We start from the raw sequence: 19,506 nt of genomic DNA, 5'->3' as shown, positions 1-19,506 counted from the left end.
ACAGGCAGCATGCGGTGTTCGTAGATTTCCAGGGGTTTCCTAGCACCACCTGCCCAGGGTAGCACCCAACTCCTCACCTCCAGTCTGGGGCTCCAGAGGACCAGGGTGCGGGCAGACCATGTGCAAAAAAGCACCTGCAGCTTCGGGGCCTCCGGCGGGTGCCTTCCCTTCTGGGAGCTGCGGGGGAGCCTCGCCTACCGCCACAGGCCTGCTGGGGGCTCGGTGAGGGCACGTGTGCGGGCACTCGGGTCAGGCCCTGCCACGGCAGCTCCTGTCACTGCACGGGAAGCACACAGCCCCCTCCTCCCCAAAGGAGGATGAGGGCGGCTTCCAGCCCCCAGACTTAGCACCTCTCCGATGCTCCGCTACAGCAGCTCCCTTCCCCTGCCCGGAAACTTCGGGGCGGGGGGGGGGGGGGTGGTCTGGAAAGCAGAAAGCACTACATACATTATAGTCGTTTTCATTGCCCCAACTACATCGAGCACCTTGGGGCAGGCACCATGAGTGACTCCCTGCACTGTCCCCCATACCCAGTGGAAGACCTGGCCTCAGGCAGCCTGTGATACACCCGGCAGGGCTGGCTTTAGCCTGTGACACACATACATCTTGCCTCAGGAGTGTGCGGGCTTCTTGAGAGTCCCATCACGTGGGCTGGCTGCACGCAGACAGGAAGGGAGTCCTGCCTAGAAGCCCTCCTGCCCCGAACTCAATTCTGCAGAGGGAGGGAGCTCATTTTTACCCTCACACACCAAGGCCCCAGGCCAAACTCTAATTCTGGCTTGAGACAGAATGTTCAGTTTGTCTTGCCCTGGTCAATGGTCTTTAGGACAGCAAGAGCGAAAAAGCCTGGATGTGGAGGATTTTATCAAGCCCTGCCCAAAGTGGGGGTACTCCCTGCCCCCTAAAGCCAATGGCCAGGAAGACCCAAGTCTCTTGTCCTCTCATTCCCACTTGAATACCAACTCTAACCAAACTCTTGCCCAAAAAGCCCAGACGAAATACAGATACCATTTGTGACCACAGATCTGGTCTTCTGCGACAAGAGTGATGGATCTAAAAGGCATCTGTGATGAGTTTACCATCTTGCACACAACCTCTCCCTGGCTCCCGAGCGCCCGGAGAACGAGGTCCCACGCTCTTTGGCCCGGCACTCAGGGCCCTTCCCAGGCTGGGCCCCATGTGCCCGTGTGACAGCGCGGTTCCTGGTGTTCCACACACACACCCTCTCCTCTCCGGAGCAGCTTCCTTCCTATGGCTCTCCTGATTCACCCTTACCTTAACCTTTCTCTCCTCGGGGCCCCTGTCACCTTGGACTTCCCTGAGCACCATTCTGCTCTGTATTTAGCTGTCACCTGTCAATGCACCCGCCGCCCCCGCCACTCCCGCCGACACACACACTCAAAACCCATGATCCTTCTGGGCCAGGACCGCACTTTCCTCCTCAGCGCTCACACAGGACAGACGCTCTCAGGAAGCCCTGGCGGGAACGTGGACAGGCCAGGCAGCAGAAGGAAGGAAGTTCCCAATCATGAATAAGCCAAGGGGTGAGCAGTCGGTCTCCACAGTCTAAGACAGGCTGGCAAAACACGGCCCACTACGCGTTGCGCTGGTTTGTTTAAGTACAGTTGGGGGGGTCACACCTGCGCTGTGTGTAGCACCATCTCTGGCTGCTCTCGCGCTCCCACAGCCTTCCTCATTAGGATGCACACAGGTGATACTAAGGTGGCCTGCTGGGACAGAAAGCCAGGCCGCTTGTCGTTAAGAGACACTGGGCCCTGGGGTCCTGGCCACCCCAAAGGCTGCAGGGGTCCGCGTCTCCGTGCACCTGCAACCTTTCATAGCTCTGCCCTGAAGGTTCAAAACTGCAGCTGCCTCTTTAACCTTAATCCCCAGCAGAGCTGCAGAAGTCAACAGCTGCAGAGACCCACCCGACGCTGCGGTCCTGCGTGTCACCCGTCCGGGACGAGCCCCAGGCGGCAGGCCTGAGCAGACGTCACACGTGCTGTTCTTCCCCTCTGTAAAGCCAGTCAGCTTCCCACCAGCTACAGACCATGTTCCACAGATGCTAAATCCAGACTGAGCGGCCAAGAACCCAAGCTCCAGACCTTGCCCAGGTAAAGAAACCAAAACATTGCTTTAAAAAACACACACACAAAATAGAAGGCCTCTGCTCGAATGAACACCCCGTACTTGTCACTCCCTCTGACTGGCGAACCCGGCAGGGCAGACGTGTGGGAACGCTTGAGGAAAGGGAAAGATGCTGACCGGCCGCGTGCAACCCTGCCTGTCTACTGCCAGAAGGCACAGGAGGCCTCACGCCTCACCCAGCGAGGACTGGGGCCGACCGAACTCCCACTCCCCAGCCCAAAGGAGATGGCCTTTGCCACACTGCCACCCCTCTCCTGTCAACTCCCTGCCCTGCCAGCACCTTCCTCCCTCCCCCACCTTCGCCATCTTGGCCCCAAGTACCACTGTCCTCTCAGTGACCTACTGAAGAGAGGCCCAGGAGAAGTGCTTGGGCAGTGCCCCCCCCCACTACCCTTAGGACACTGTGGTGCCCTGGCCCCCTCCTGGGTGCCACCACGTCCATCCTCCCACTCAGTGGGGGCGAGGAGCCCGGCCTGTGCACAGACCCCGTTCTTGCATCTGTGGCGGCCTCCGCCTCCCACCTCCGGTCCTTCCCCATCCAGCTGTCCGAATCAACCCTCCAGAATTCTCTCACCATTTTAGAAGAGGATGATCACTGAAGGGCACAGTACGCAGGACCTTCCCCCAACGGACTCCAAATTACACATCTCATCTGTCACCACCCTTCTGACCATCCTAGTTCCCATGAGAAAGTAACTTCATGCTGCTCCAGGCCATGCCCTTTCCGCACACACCATGGGCTGCCACCTCCCTCCAGCCCCCCCCTCTGCCACACCAGCCCTTTCTTCAAAGCTCTCCTCACGACCCTCCTGGTGGACTCCCACCCAGCTCGGGTGGCCATCCCGGGGGGGAGACTCTGGCACTCCAGTCAGAGCCGCTCAGGTCCTCAGCCCTCACAGGCCTGGCTCCTGCACTGAGCGGAAGACCCGCCAGAGTTTTTGCCAACCACAGAAGACGGCTCCGATCTGTTCAGACGCCCGGGCAACGCCTCTCTCTTCCCGTGTACTCCTCTCGGGCAGCACACTCACCTTCTACTCTGCTGTCTGAGCCAAAAACCCTCCCATTTTCTCCAGCTGTTCCTTCTGCCCCACCAGAGCCTGGTACACAGCAGCAGGAGACCGTGAAGATTTCTCAACAAATCCATATGTCCAAGAGGGGAGAAGTGCTCTCGAAAGTGTCCCCATAGGCATCAGTGTTCCTTCCAAACCTGATATCCCATGGAAGGAATTCCTCTGCACTATGCCAACAGCTTGCTTAAACGTTCCTGGTACCATGGGCTCCATTTCTCACCATACGTAATCTCCCAGGGCAGCCCGGTCATCATGGGAAGCACACGTTAGCCCAAAATGCCCAACTGGCTTTCTATAACCATCCTTACCCTTCTAGAGCCACATACAAGTAAACAGAACCCTTTAAAATAGCAAAGGGATAAGTCCTCCCCTTCCTCAACCTCAGTGAAGCTCATTTTGAGGGGCTTTCAGCTTTCCAGAGTTCCCCAGGTGCCACCTTCCAGAGGTTTCTCACGTCCTAGATGTCCACAATATTTTCCTTATGTAGCCTCTAGGGACATGAGGGTGTTAGAAAGCTGAGCAACTTCTAAGACCGTCTCCATAATGGAAGGGTCCAACAAGACCCCAGCATCAGAGCACTTGGGCACATGTCACTGTGAGGGTGACTCCTGTGGTCGGAACAGACACTGAAGGCCTAGGCAGGGACAGATGACAGCCAAAATGCCGGTGAAGCTGAATACACAAAGTACAACCCTAACCGCACCCCGCACCCCCACCCACCGGCCCCTGGGGGGTCTCCAACAGCCATCACTGACTTGCACATGGTTGCAGAGTCCAGTTACAGAGCAAAAAAGATGGCGCGAAACAGATGGAGCTGAGGCTAACCTGTCCGTCCCCTGGCCCGGGGCGAGCTCAGGAACAGTTCTCCAAGGGAACCAGACCAGTAAGCCTGAAGTCGGGATCCTTTTCTCCCCACATGGCAGGGGGTGTAAGAAGGAGGGGGAGCGTAGGTTTCTGCTTATTTTGTTTCCAACCACAAGGGATCTACTCCAGGAGCTGGAAGGGAGGTCCGTGGAATGCATCACAGCACCGAGGGGAACCGGCAGCCCCGCGGGTTTACCGGGGCAGGCGGCAGCGCCCCGCAGGGACACAAAGCACCAGTACTGCGCACGGTGAGTGCTCTCAGGCCGGGGAGCCGAGCTGGGCTGGTGGCAGGGCTGTGTAATTTGGGGCAGGTCATTGTGGCTAAGCCTCCATTTCCTCCTCTGCAAAAGGAGATCATTTCTGGGTCCCAGAATTGTGGTGTCATTTAAATCTCATCTCTAAGAAAGGGCTTCTGTTAACTCCAAAAACAGTGGAAGACATGTTATTTCTTCTGTGTGGTTAAAAACTCACTTATTAGGAGCCACAGGGTTTTGCCACAGACAAGCTGGGTGGCTTGGCGAGGTCTGTGGGCTTCTGCGTCCTGGTCCGCATGGTGGAAACGACAGCCCGCGCTGCAGCTTCTCCAAACCGCAGGAGCGGCACAGGACGCGGTGCGGCCCCTGGGAAAGAACTGCTAAGGGAGCGTTGGGACAGGTGCTCACCCTGCTCACACACAAGTCACTTTTCTGGAACTCAGGCAACCTGGGTTTAAAACCGTTCCTTCTTCCTGCTCCCCTCCAGCATCATGGCAGACGGCACAGAGAAACGGCCTACTGCCAAGGACCATGCCCTGTGGTGAGGGAGAACTGTTCTGCCCCGGAGAGGATTCGGTCTCCATCCCCAGGCAGAGACCCAAGTGGCCATCATCAGCAAAGGAGCCAGCAGCCGGGTGTGTAGCAATGGGAGAAGGGACAAGGGCGGCCGAGTGGCTCACAAGACCTCCAAGCCACCCCAGTGGGGATCACCAATCACGGCCTAGCTGGGGTTGCGGGGGGCCCGCCTGCTACTTTCAGGCTGGCAGCCTGGCCTGAAGCCTCGACTGGGAAAGTCCTGCTGATCAGGACAGGCCACTGCCACCTGCCACTCCCCCAGGACCCCTCAAACCTGGGCTGCCAGCACCTGGGCTCCTCTTCCTTTTACCCCATAACTCAAAACCTCACCAGGCTCAAATCTTCTAAGCAATCCCATTACCAATAAACCATTAGCTAAATGCAAGCAAAGACCTCAAGTGCTCGTTGATATTCAAACAGAAAAACAAGCTTGAAGTACAACAGCTTCCTTTGTTTAAAATGTAGCCACACCTTAGTCTTCTAGCCTATCTTTCCAGTTTATTAAACAACCTTATCCAATTGGTCTAACAGAAAATAGCCCTAAAAGCTCAGGATATCTGGTCCAGAACGTCAAGTCAGAGAGCCTGGCTTCAGCACCCAGAGACCCCGATTGGCCCGGGCCACTGGCCGCGCACCCCCTTCCTGCCACACGGTGCTGCCCTCGCCTTCGTCCAGACCGCGCCCGCTGCGTGCATGGTGTGATGGAAAGTGGCTTTAGCATCGAACACAGTGGGGTTTCATTCCAAACTCTAGTGCTTAACTCTGAGCCTCGGTCTCTTCTGCTGTAAAATAAGAATCCTACCTCCAAGAAGCTTGTTGGAGAAGAATGTCCGAGTGCCTGGCCCACACAAGAGAGTATTTGAGCATTTCTTCCTTTTCTTCTGTTCCTTCAATCTACCGCTGCCCCCAGCCCAAAATAACTTAAACGGAAGGCTATTATTGGCTTCATTCCCTGAAAACATTTAGCGTGGAGATTATAAAACATTAGGTGGAGACCATTCATCCCAACCTTCCGCAGGATCCAGGCAGGTGAAATCAGACCAAGACTGAGAGCAGTGCTAAGAGAACACCCGCTCCGCAGCCAGGCTAATGTTACCTCCTGTGGACCAGAAGCAGCCAAGGAGGTACCTTCATACATCTCCCGCTGGGACGCGCTAACCAGTCTCCCTTAAGCTGCCTGGGCAGATGACTCCCCCCAATCCCCCGCCCCAGTAAAGGCAGCACAGTTTGCAGAAAAGGCAAAATTCTGCCAAGTAAAGACCAAGACCCTCCTTAGAAGGACCAAGTTAAAACTGACTGGTCAAGGCGGAAGGGGTGGTGGCAGGGGAGAGGAGGAAAGAAAATAGAAAAGAAAGGCCCTCCCTCAACCTTGGCTCAGTGAGGCAGGGATTCCTCCAAAACAGCCACAGCTGTGGAACGCAGTGGCTTCTGCCAGGACATTAGTTATGAGTATCTCTTGGGTTCAAGAAAAGCCTTCCGCTTTGGGGCTACAGTGAGAGAGTAGGTCTTTGGAGTTTCCCCTGGAGCTGGGGGCTGTTGAGGCCCCTCCTCTTGCACTTACCATTGCAAACAATAAATGCCTTTGGTACAATTAGAAGAAAAAAAAAACCCCTCTTGACTATCATGCAAGTCTATCTTATTTACCTTTAAAGGTAATGCTCAATCCCTGTCTATACAGTTTTTATAAACTTAGAGCATCACAGAATTCAACCTAAAAAAAAAAGAGAGAACTCAGTGTGTAATCCCCACCCAGCGTTCAGTACCACCTGCTCACGGACAGGGCCGCACGCTCCCACCCTCCCTCCCTCGGGGCAACCAAAGCCTGCACAGAAAGAGGCCGGGAGCTGTATAACCGACGCCGCCCGTCTGACCATCTACCGGTCTTTCCTTTTCCAAAAAGAGAAAGAGATGGATGGACAGGCAGACGTGTTTTTTCTAAGATTCACACACACGGGAGGCCTCATGTGGTGACGAGTGCCAATTTGTTCCAAAGCGCTAAAGCAGACTGGGAGAGAGACGCTGCAGGAATGCTGTGCAGAGAAGCATCGGCCTGCCAGACTGACTTCTAGAGAAGTCAGTGGCCTTCAAGGCATGCCACCCAGGCTCCTCTTTCTGTGGTTTATAACAACTTGCTTTCTACCTGCCAAACACTGGCGAGCTCTGGATGTTGGCTTCCCATGCTCGCTGCAATCACACACCCCTTGTTCTTATTAATGCACTGGGAAGAAAGCTGGAATCAGCAGGTTGATATTCTAAGCTCAGCCCTTTTGAAGTTCTAAGCACACTTACAGCCCCAAGCAAGTATTTCCAACTCCCTGGCAGGAGACCGGCCAGTCATTTCACCACCACCACAGAAACGCGAGCATTTTCACGGATCTGCAGCGACCTCCCCACACTACCTCTCCCGCTAAGTGTTTGCTTTATGCTTCCTGTTTAGTCCCCAGATGCCAGGAGTCCTCTCTCAAAGTGTGGGAGCACCCCAAACCTATAAATACCAAGGAACCAAGGCAGCTCCCCCTGAGCAGGCCACGCACTGGCTTCTCCCCTACCTGCCGGCACAGTCTTGCTGCCTCCCTCACATACCTTCTGTCCCTTCAGCCAGCCGTGATAGGAACTGTCAACATTTCCTGAGTACTTACTGTGCACCAGGTACTATGCCACTAATTCACTTACGTGAATTAACTCATCTAATCCCCAAGCCTCATGGGAATTTGCTGGAGGGAGAGAAATGCTTTGGCCCAGATTCCCACATGGTTTCTACCCCCTATTTCTAGCTATGCTGTAAAGCTTACATAACCTAATTTGCAGTATGGAGCTATTTTTTAAAAATCTCCAAAGATCACTGCATCAAGTATCAATGGAAGCTGTTAGCTCCTACCTAAAATGATAATGTGGGAAAGGATATCTATTCTTACAGCTAACTCAACTTCAGTTCTTGAAAGCGTCTTTCTGGAAGATGGGATGAGGAAGGGAAGAGAAAGCTTCTTACGTAAGTACTAGCGTGCGCTCCGTACGCTCCCGCTGGAGACATCCGTGCTGCACCGCGTCCTGGCAGGAGGCAGTTACTTAACTCTGGCCGTTACTCGCTCGCTACCTGTCTCCCTTCCAGGCCTCCTGGTAACACTGAGAAACCTCTGGTCACTGCAGGGCATCAGATCCTTATCGTTTGCAAGTACAAATACAGCAGGACATTTCTTGCTCTGAGGACTTCAAAGAGACCCTGCCCCCTGCTCCCCCTAACCCCACCGCCCCCAGGACGCACAAGCCTGTGCTGAGTGGGAGGTACAGGAGGACCATTCACAGGGCAGCTCGTTTTCAGCTTTAACTGCTCCTAATGTCCCTAGTTCCTCTGGCTCTGGATTGCTAGAAATCTGGGGTGCATGGGTGGGGCGCATCTGCAAATCTTAGTTCATTCCCCTCCCTACTGAAGATTTGCCTCCACTGCAGTTATTAAAGAAATCTAACAAACAGGTAAGTTATAATGAATGATGATTATAAGGGTAAAATTCCCCTCACTTGTCATCGAAAAAATGGTGTCAGTGTTTAAAGCAACCACTCTGGTCTCTGCTATACTATAAACACTGCTTTAAAGGACTGGAATAGGGCGCCTGGGTGGTTTTGTGGGTTAAGCCTCTGCCTTCGGCTCAGGTCATGATCTCAGGGTCCTGGGATCGAGCCCCACATCGGGCTCTCTGCTCAGCGGAGAGCCTGCTTCCCCCTCTCTCTCTGCCTGCCTCTGCCTACTTGTGATCTCTCTCTGTCTATCAAATAAATAAATAAAACTGCTTTAAAGGACTGGAATATTTGCTCTTCATTTCATTCCATTCACTTACTTGGAGAGAGGTCCATGAACATAAATCAGAGTTGGTTTCAGGCTCTCAAAACTGCCAGGGAAATATTTAAAATGAGTGGATTTCCAAATGATGGCCAGTTTAGTGATATCAGAGGGCCTACATTATTAAATAATTTATAAACTACTAACCAAGTTAATTATCTTTTGACACTGCTAATGCATCATTTGTCTCCCAACCTAGGAAGTTTATAATCGGCCCAATTCCACTAACAAGAAGACTCTCAAACTTGAAATGTTTTCACTGGGCAGAGACACTGTTTCGCTAGTACCCAGAGAAGGACCTGGCACATCACGGGCACCTCGGCTGCTCGATAAGGACTGGAATGTATGTAGTACTAGTCAGCTAGACCTCATACAATCGTCTATAGATGCCAAAACCACATTCGACGTAAGACAGATTTTGTACGGGGAAAACAATGTTCCAGCAACCTTCAAAGTTAGTATTAACAAGAAAACTGCTACTTAGAGACATATAAAACATGAAATTCATTTTAATCTCTATATATCAAATATGGCCTCAGCAAAGAACATCTAACACATGTGAAATGTATTTGTGGGACACACTAAATGAAGCAGACCCTTACTAAAATATTTGGCCTAACCCTCCCATCTTTTAAATGAACCCCACGATGGCTGAGTCAGGTGGGAAACCAATCGTCTAGCTGCCTAACCTGGAAGAGGCAGGTAGAAGAACTGCCTTCCGTCTATTTGGTCTCTGCAGACTGGGTATTTACCATTCTGAGTCTTGCCAAAAGTTGGTTCTGCAAATAGCTTAACTCAGTTAATTACATATTCTTCCATAGTTACCTTAATATTTTGGGTTTTTTTGATTGTTTTCTATTGCTTTTTCTTTTTATGGCTTCTTGCTGCTGTTGTATTAGGGCATACAACACAGATCAGAGATTTTCATTTCTCAGAAAAATTTCTCTCCTTGAGAAATTGGCACTTTGATCCTCCGTTTGTGTAACAGCTACGCATAAATGGGTCCTACCGGCAATGTTACCAACCTCACGGCTTATAAAATTCCAGCACTTTGGCCAAAAGAGTGCCCTGACGTTAAAGTCTTCTTAGGTGAACTCTTCCCACCACCAAATTCTTTTATTTAAACAGCTCCATGTGTGTAATTCACATACATGTAATATCGTAAGTTTCTACACACATATACACATTTAACTCGTAAAAGTGAAATGTCTCTCTTGAATAAAAAGTAATTACAAGGGTATTAAAACAAACGCTGAAAATAACTATTTTACATTTAGATCATAAAAATTTTAAAGGTAATATGATGACATAAGACCTAAGAGATCAAATACATCCTGTATGATTGTCATATATGCACGTTGTGTTCATTGACTTTTAGTTATTTTTCTCTTTAATCAGAAAATAAAAGAGCTTACCTTTGTTTACTGAGACCACAGCTTACAGTCACTAGATCTCAGCCTATTTTATACAAGTGATATGGCTACGAAGGTCCGAGGAGAACGAGAATAAAGTGAGATAAACGTGCTGAAAACTGCTTAAAAGTATTAACCTGAAATACACAGAGGGTCCAACACCAGTTTTAAAAATACATTAACGAGGTATTCCCAGCTCTTCAATTAATAACGGTGACTGACTGATTCATGATTTTCAAACATTCACCCGAATTTTAAAAAAAGAAGGAAAGGCTAATAGCAGAAAAATCTATCAGTGGTTTGTTCCCAGGTTAACGGTTTCAGAGAGACTACAAACGACTCGGGACCCCTTGCTGCACGCACCATGCACTGCATCTAGTCAGCATGAGGTATGTTGGGAATCTACTAGACCAAATACCTTGCACAAGAGAGGAGGTGGTCCTGCAGCCGGAAGAGACCGGGGCTGCAGGCCACAGCCCTGGCTGGGCGCCAGCCCCCATGCAAAGAATATGGCTTCAAGGAGGACCCCTATCTCTGAGAAATTATAATAGCGCTAACTGACGCAGTCAGGAATGCAACTACCCAATTTATGTGCTACAAAAGTCTAAAAACTGTCGGGAGATAGCACAGCTCACACACGGAGTCGAAGTTCTACATTGGTCTGTAAACTCCCTGACAAGAGACTACTCTAGGAGGGGTTAAGTACATATTGCTAGGTTCCCAAAGGAAAAGTTTTAAAACAGACACCGTGGCTTTGAATAAAGTATTGCTCTTCTTTAAAATGCTCAGTCATTGCTTTCCAAAAGAAGGTGTCAGAGTGGTGTATCTGAAAGCTGGAAAGCCTCAGGGGGTCACAATGCTCTTAAGACCAAGACAGAAATTGCCATTTCAAGCCAGACAACCTGATGGTTCTAGAAGTCAGAGAAGAAATCTTGAGGGCCCAAGTGAATAATAAGTGGCGCGACGCTCAGAGGCTGGCAATAGGGGCTGTCAATGAAAAGACCGCCTACAGTGGAGAAAAGAGCAGAGAAGCAACACTTGGTGTTAATGTCACAGAATTGGGTGAAGCCAAGAGCTTCATTTATATTTCTCTGCTCTTTCAGCTGTAAGTGGAATTTTCATTACAAAATGGAGGGGTGGGGAGGGCAGAAGGGGGGGAGGGGGACACTTAATTCATTACAAAATTTCAACAGTTGAACTTGCATGGTTACCACTTCTAACAAAGGACTGACAGCTCAATTATTTTAAGTAAAGCAGAGAAATGTAAAAGTTTGCAGCAACTGGGCAGGTTTACAACATGGTTAGTAACTTCCAACAAACAACAAAATTAAAAAAAAAAAAAAAGACTTGGTAGAAACCATTTGAAATGACTGCCATCATGTTGGAAAACAGCACAGCTCCCTTTGCACCATCATAGAGGGGTTAAATTATGAAGCTGAGTCAGCTACTTCAAAAGAATTTTCTAAAGAGAAATCTCCAGAGAGATTCCAACTTGGAATGCAAATTTGACAATCAATTTCAAGTAACAATCCGGCTGCGGCTGCCAATTAATAATATTCCAAACACAGAGAGGACTATTGTAAATATTGAATTAATAAAAACTGGACACTACCAGCCATGCTTTTTCTTCTCAGTGATGGCTCTGTTTCATCCATAGGTCAGCAAAATGAATCAATGAAACATGAAAATCCCAGCTGCAATGGGCCCTCAGGTTTATGTCTAGCCACTAATGCACAGGATGAGAATGGTAAGTTCACAGCTATTTCTAGCAAGTGATGAGGTTTTATTAAAGTATCACCCACCACTAATAAAGACTAAAGGTCAAGGAGCAGAAGTAACAAGCCACTGTGTAATAAATCCACATCTGAGAAGTGATACTAACGTTTATTTTAAATTGCCCGTCTCATTCTCATTTAGTGGTCCGAAAGAAATCTGGTACATAAATTTGCTGTATTTTGCGAAGCCCCTTCTCACTAACGGCCACTACTGGGCTCTGAGAAACAGAATTTAAGAGGGAAGAGGGAAGCTAATTCATACTAAGAACAGACATTTTGAAGACACAGCAACTTAGAAATCTCGACATGGGACCACACTGGTGCCTTCATGGGGGTGAGTACCTTAATGAAACCATTACCTTCTAGTAACATCATCGGCTCTCCAAACAAGGCGAGAATGCAGGGGAAGGCTCAGGTCTGCACCCTTTATAGGACAGCACAATGTTACTGACTGATCATATTTCACCAGCTTAATCAGATAAATTTTAAGAAAAACTTAAAAATAAATGCTGACCCATGGCTGAAACCTGTCACTTTTCACAGCAGCACTCAACAAGAACTGGGACGATCGAAGAGCAAGTTTTATGGGGACCCTGTTGCTGCTTTAGATTCTGATGTAATTGAAGAGGAAAAGAGACCTTTCAATGAATCCCAGAAAAATCGCTAATCTTCTATCTGCATGAAAAAAGCCAGGGAAGTGAACACAGTATCTTACAGAGTGAAGAAGGCCACAAGAACAAGAGAGGGTGATTGGTCGATTAATTTATTCTCTTTTAAAAGTTGGAAATTAGGAAACTAAAATAATCACATTCCTCCTTCCCCATCTCTGGGTAGTGCCATCATTTTAAGAAGCAATGCTTGGATAACAGAATATACCTTTATCACGGGGATGCCCTTGTCCAGCAGTACAAAGGGCTTACAAAGTGAGTAGATTGGCTCAGACTAACAAATTGCCTTTGCTTTGTTTTAGCAGTTTCCTTACAAATGAATGGGTTTCTAGGGCTACGTTATTATTAGTTTTCAATTCCTTGTAATTTGATACCAAAACATATCAAAAATAATAAGCTAAAACAATATTCAAACCCATATTTTATTGGCTTTAATTACACACTTCAGTATTTACAAAGTTAAAGTTTAAATGAAAAGTCTCTATTGTATTAAAAAAAATAACTACAGCCCGAATTCAAGTGCCCTGGGGCAAATACATATCGATCAGAGCTAAGAATCAGTGACTGCATCAGGAACCAGGCAGTACTCTGTGTTACAACAAAGCAGTTTATTTGTGATCAGTGTTTGAGACTCTATACATCCTTCACAAATTTAATTTTACATAATCTGATACTCCTCTTAAAACTTAAACTTTGAACTGCTAGACTTATTTCCCTAGAACAGAAGGGCTGGTATAAGTTATTTTCCGGAAATGAGGTACCGTTTCACAGAACTAGTTTCTTTTTTGTTTGTTTTCAAGTTTTAGAGAACTAAATTTGCATTTGTTAAAATCAAAAAGTAGGAAAGATGTTCTTTACAAATAATTTTGATCAAGTATGTGTTCAAAGAAAGCAGGATAAAAAGGCTTTTTCTCTAACATTCTGTATTGTACTGGGTTTGTTGTTCAATAGGAATTAGCTTCTGTCATTTGCTAAAAGAATGAGTAGTGGGGAACAGGATATGTTGGGAATTTCATAACGGGCAACAGAACCATTCTCTTGGGTAAACCTACAGAGAGAAGAAACGGAGAGGACTCCAAATAAGTTTAATAATCCAATAAAAATTTCAGGAAAAAAAAATCTTACAGTAATGATCATTAACCTTTTCCAGATTAGTCAGTCAACATGAACCATTTTGTATATGTGCTGCCGAAGCGAGCACAACATGAACCATTTTGGAGGAGACCCACAAACCTCTCCTGTTTTGAAATTGCTAATATTTTGATAATTAGTATTTTCCACTCGAAATTAAGATGGCTATGTTGCAGGAAGAATGATATTCAGAAAGCAATTTCATTTGTGTGAGCGGCCATGAATTCTCAATACCAAAAGCAGTGCTCGCTCTTGATACATATTCTAAAGGGACTCCAGAAATCCGTAATCGTTCTCAATTTGGCGCATCACACATTGTAGGAGAAACAGGGATGACTGTCAAGACTCAAAGCACAGCTTTCTGTGCAGGCCTCCGCTCCCCGGAAACACAGCTCCAACTGGAGTCGCGACCGGGTGTTTTATCTTCTTAATGGCTGCCGCGGGTATTGGCATGGCAAATCTGGAAAGATTAACTACTTTCTTAATTTTGTAATAAACGAGTTCTTGTGGCCTCACAAACTTCTGCATACTCAAGCATGATTTGAAATCTGCTCCTGTCTCTAGTCTAGTCTTTAACCTACGGAGAAATCACAAAGCAGCAACAGCAGGTATTCAAGAGCACCAGATGATCAGAGGGAAATTACCCCACATGCAACAGCTTTACAAAGGCCAAAAGACATATTTACCTTACAGCCAAAATAAAGCATTGTTTTAGTAGGTTGGCATCACAGTAACATTTAAAAACCAAATCTTTTATGTGAAAAATGGGGGCATCAAATTTCACCAGCTTTGGAAGTCAGTTATATGGCACATGGAAGGGAGGAGCCTTCTGAAGTGGGGGCTCAGAGGCCGCAGGGTGAAAGTACAATGTTAGAGGAAAGGGAAGAACAAGAGAGAAAAATTAAAAAGACCGAGGAAAGACATGAATGCAGCTTAAAGCCCAGACATACCCATGTTTTAAAGAGAAAAAATTCAGCCCTAGTAAACTGTACTAAAGAACGTGAGATTTACAATGTCTGGACGAAAGACACGGAATTGACAACCGGCCCTAGGAGGCAGGTGCACTGGCGCGCACACAAGACACACCACAATGGGACCAGTGAGCCAAAATGTATTCGGATCAACTGCCCAGACCTAATTCACAGGAGGGAGGAGGTGGTCAGGGTACCCAGAAGTTGGCTGCATGGTAAAAGCAAATGGCCAAAACAAAAGGAGCTAGAGAATTTGAATTTAGAGGAAATTCTGGGTAAAAACATTTTCTCAAGGAGTTCTCAATTCCTAGTCACCCCACATCTGGGGACCTGGGGACCAAACCTGAGCGTTCCAGAGGAGACATTCAGGTGAAGGATGAAACCCCAGACTTCGCATATTGCCATAGAGAAGACTCACCCCAACTGTTTGACCCTTGCAGCTTCCCCACATTTTCCCAGACTATCCTAATGGGGAAAGTGGTCAAACTGTTCATTTTCTCTTTATTTTTACAGTTATGAAATCAAATGAAGCTTCCACTTAGCAGTGTTTTAAGGACCCAACCTTTTCATCTGAACAAAAAGGGAAAAGCTGATGCATGAAGAGAAAAAGCATTATGAAGGGTCCTGAGGCTTGTGTGGAGGACTAACACCACAAGGAGTGGGACATTCAAGGTCCTTCCCCAAAGTGCACGTGCACGCCGAGCCCAGGGTCGCACCGATACGCACTCACACATGCACAAGCACACACTCACGCTAGTGCGCACACACACTCTCTTCTTCTCTCAATGGCAAACATCCTGCAGATGGCTGACCTGGAACATGTAGCGCCTGAGTTAGAGAAAATGTCTAAAAGGGCATATCACTGACTCCAAACCTACTGCCTCCATTGCCACATAAACCTCATTCAAAAGTTATCCAAAGGGCCACTAAGATTCATTTCTGCATATGCTTTCATTTTTTATTTTTGGAGGGAGAGGAGACACTCCTATGATTTTGTAACATGTACCACCGACTCTGGGCGGGAAGCACTTCAGTGACACTGCCGGTGACACGCGTCACCAGGCTAGGGCCCATTTATACCACCTCTAAAGCAAAATTTGTGAAAAAGGACAATGGCTACAAATTTGAAGTGAGTATTTCCTAACCCTAACTCAAGTCACCAGACGGTTTCAAGCCAGAAACTTCAATGCAGCCATGTAACCGGCGAGCAGTCAAGCTGGAAACCGGGTATGGCCCTTCAGTAGCCTTTGAATGGAGTATCAGTTGGCTGTAAGAAGAACTACTTAAAATATTTAATTTCAATATGGTCAGAAACAGGCAATTAGAACAAGCAGTCCTTCAATCAGGCAAAGCAGAGAGAAGAGCAACTCCAACCAAACCAAGAACCACAAGGTTGTGGCGTTTTCAAAGGGAATTTAAGTTGGGTCACTAGAATGAACAGGTCTGAGATCCTCCGATTCATTTAAAGAAACCCTGGACACAAACTGTGCTTTAGATTGCTGTGACAGCATTGCTAAGAGGAGAAATAAGAAAGATGGTGTACATACCATAGGCAGGGGCAGCTGTGCTGTAACCATACGGTGCTCCATAGCCTAGTGCAAAGAAGAAGAAAGCAGATCAGTTCAGAGCAAAGGACAACCAATCGGTACTGGCCCCATTCACCAGTACTGCCTGGCCCAGCACCTTGCGCCCTGAGGACTTCTTCCAGATGTTGGTTGAATGAGAACTATTCCCAGAATGGCCGAACCCTCCATTCCTGCTTAACATGGAAGCTTTCCCCCATGACCTACAAGGTTCTCCTGACGTACCAGAATACCCTGTCTTTCTCTTTGCACTTATGACACTGTGTTATAATTATCGACTCCTTGTCTGTGTCCCTACTGGAGTGACAGACACCAAGTCTTAGACATTTTTTTTACCACGTCAACTTAGCAGAAGGTCTGGCACATACTAACCACTCACTAAATATAATCTGTTGAACAAAGTTGTCTCCTCTCCCTGAACTTACAATCACTCAAGTTAACCAATTTCTTTAAAGCTGGAAAGCAGAACTTCCCAGGTCTCTTCAGAAAATAGTGACAGGACAGGCTGAGGCCTCAAGTGCTGCTGAACGGGCATGTGGATCGGGTTGTGGGCTTGGGGACAAGGTCCATGTCTCCTGGTATCTGACTTCCTGATCCCAGCTCAGTCTCTCAGTAAAATTGACCAAACTGACATTAACCTCTGGTGCCTATGAGAAAGGCTCATATTATCCATCTGAAGAACAGTGAAGCTTTTGAGCCAATCTGTTCTGGAACTGGTTTCTTATATGTCCTTAAACATGTAATTTCTGAGTTGCCTTTGCATGCCTGTAAAATGAAAACTCTTCTAAGCTACTTTATCTAGTGTTGTAGGGATTAGAAATACAGTGCTAATAGAAGCCATAATGTTTAATCTTCCAATAAAACAACTTTAAAAATATAAATACTAAATTGCTTGGGTAAATCTTTAGAGAAAATTGGGTTCTAAAACAGAACGAAATCTACATGGGCCCTTCACACTGTACCTAAAACAAATCAAGCCTTTTTAACATTACAAGCCCTTTTTCTATAATCCTTTCTGCTGCTTGCAAGGACTTTTTTCTTCTTCTCTAGCTGCCCAACTGCAACACATCCTGTAGATCAGGACCAAGTATCACCTCCTCTGTGAAGTCTCCTGGGTTTGCTGTTTGCTCCTCTGCGCCCCTCCCTCCGCAATGTTACAGCTTGCATCACAGCGCACAGTGTTGATGCAAACGTTCGTTCCTACCCCATATGACTTTCCAAGCATTCAGCAGGGCACATGCTAGTCACCTTCAAATGCCCGGGCCCAAATCTCTTGCTTGAAGCAAAACACTCAAATGTATGCTGAATAAGTAAACTGCTTTCAGGGACTAAGAGAAACAATTCCTGAGAGATGGAAATTTTCACTTTTTAGTCTATACTTAAGTCACATAAAACTGGGCATAATACAATGTAGCCTTAGTCTTTAGTCTTAATTGGAGTCTTTAGTGCTCCCTGAACCCTAGATTTCAAGAGGATACGATGCAGCTAAAAGAAGCAGCAGGAAATATGCAGTAGGAACTGAGGCCAAGAGAGAAATTAATACTTTAAAAAGTTTGCATATCACATCTATTCCAGGAAAACGTAGCCAGCTGGATGACTAAGGTTACAGTTTTAAGGGTTTAACCAAAACCTCCTTAAAGAGAGAGAAAACTACAACCACTAAGCTGGTCACTGATCAGGCTGTATGGTTTGAACCCCGACTTCACTATCACTAGGCAAGGTGACTTTGTGCCTGCTATGTCACCACTCTGTAACTGAGTTGGCAGGGGAATGTAATTAAATAATGTATGTAAAAATACTTACTACAGTCCCTGCTGCACAGAATACACTCCACAAATGGCATATAACCTATTCATAATCTAACTGACCTAACCTGAATCTTCTCTGGGCTATAAAAGAACTTCATTTTTAAAAGCTTCACGAGATAGGCCTTTCACAGAGGTCAATGCGATGACATAAGAGAAAAGCTACTATAGACAAGCATCCACGCGCACAGACACACACACACACACACACACAGCCTTTCCCAATGACTGCCCCTAGATGATGGCTGGGAGGTGAGCATCCATGACCAGGTGACTGCCGGTGCTCTCAGACAGAGGAAGCCCGCGCTGAACATGTAATCAAAGGCAAGCAAGTTCATCTCGATAACTTGCCTATTATTAATACAAGCTGCTTTCTTGAAATAATGATCGAACGAGGCACAAGAATATTCATTATCAGTAGAAACAGTGAGATGCCCTGAAGAGTGTCTTAATTTGGGGCCTATCAACAGAATCAAGCACGATGAACGTCTTCCTCTGCCATCGCCCTCCCACCTCCTCGTCCTTCAGCATTCTCCATCTGCTTACACGGCACAGTCACTGACCCAGTTCCTCTTGCTGAAAAAGCTGGGAGAAATCCTTGAAACCTCCCTCCTCTTCATTCTCCACATGAAATCCATTAATTGTGCTTCTCAGTCTGTCCTTAATGTGGTCGCTTCTTGCCGCCCATCTGCTTCCCCGCACACCTGGGGATACCTGCACGGTCTCTGGCCTGAGCTATGAGTTTCTCAGAACCTTCTAACTTGTCTTCTCACGTCTACTTCTGTACCTACAATCCATTCTTCACACTACTGACGAGGATCTTTACAGGAAAGTCTGATGTTGTCATCTCTCCCCTTAGAACCCTTCACGACTTTCCACTACACTTAGCATTCTAAGGCCAAAACCCACACCTTGGCCTCTAGGACTGGGTTGAGTGTCTAGCTTCAGCTCGAATCACTCCCTGTCCCTGTCGTTTCTCTCCTCACCAGCCCCCACCCAAAGCACACACTAGAAGACATTCCTCTAATCCTTCTCACCCGTCAAGTTCCCTGGCCCAGCAGTGTGCTTCCTCTGTGTACAACACTTGTCCAGCCTAGTCTTCTCCAGGTTAATGCCTCCTCATTCTCTAAAGCTCAGGTCAGGTGACACTTCTTTGGGGGAGGCCTTCAGGCCCCAAAGCCTAGACCCAGTTTCTCTTATTAAATTCTCTCACAGAACATACCCTTGTCCTTCATCACAACTTTCTCAGTTGATAATTGTGACTATATGATCAGCCTGTCTCACCTTAAGATCATAAGCTGCACAACAGTAAAATCCCGAAGCAGGCACATGTTACTTCAGTGAGCGAATATATTCATTATAGGACACATCTTTGAGGGATCAACTCCTACCAGTATAATCCCAAAACCATATA

At 47.3% G+C, this 19,506-nt stretch overlaps 1 protein-coding gene across 4 annotated transcripts in view; it reads right to left on the bottom strand.

Moving 5' to 3' along the window:
- STRBP (spermatid perinuclear RNA binding protein) overlaps window positions 1-19,506 on the bottom strand; it is a 143,944-nt gene that overhangs the window by 2,283 nt on the left and 122,155 nt on the right. For 2 of the 4 annotated variants that reach the window (XM_032306360.1, XM_032306361.1), the window contains exons 17-18: window positions 16,252-16,296; window positions 13,006-13,650 (exon numbers count right to left, since the gene is read on the bottom strand). In XM_032306360.1, coding sequence (XP_032162251.1) covers window positions 13,574-13,650; window positions 16,252-16,296 — 122 coding nt within the window. In that variant the 3' untranslated portion in view covers window positions 13,006-13,573. Of the gene's footprint in view, window positions 1-9,240; window positions 10,297-13,005; window positions 13,651-16,251; window positions 16,297-19,506 lie in introns of those variants that run through there. The other 2 variants (XR_004277245.1, XM_032306363.1) reach the window with 2 other exon arrangements.

The sequence above is a fragment of the Mustela erminea genome, chromosome 12 (genome assembly GCF_009829155.1).
Source record: "Mustela erminea isolate mMusErm1 chromosome 12, mMusErm1.Pri, whole genome shotgun sequence".
Classification (NCBI taxonomy): Eukaryota; Metazoa; Chordata; class Mammalia; order Carnivora; family Mustelidae; genus Mustela; species Mustela erminea.
The sequence above is the reverse complement of the archived record's forward strand: the minus strand, read 5'-3'. Positions and strand labels throughout refer to the sequence as shown.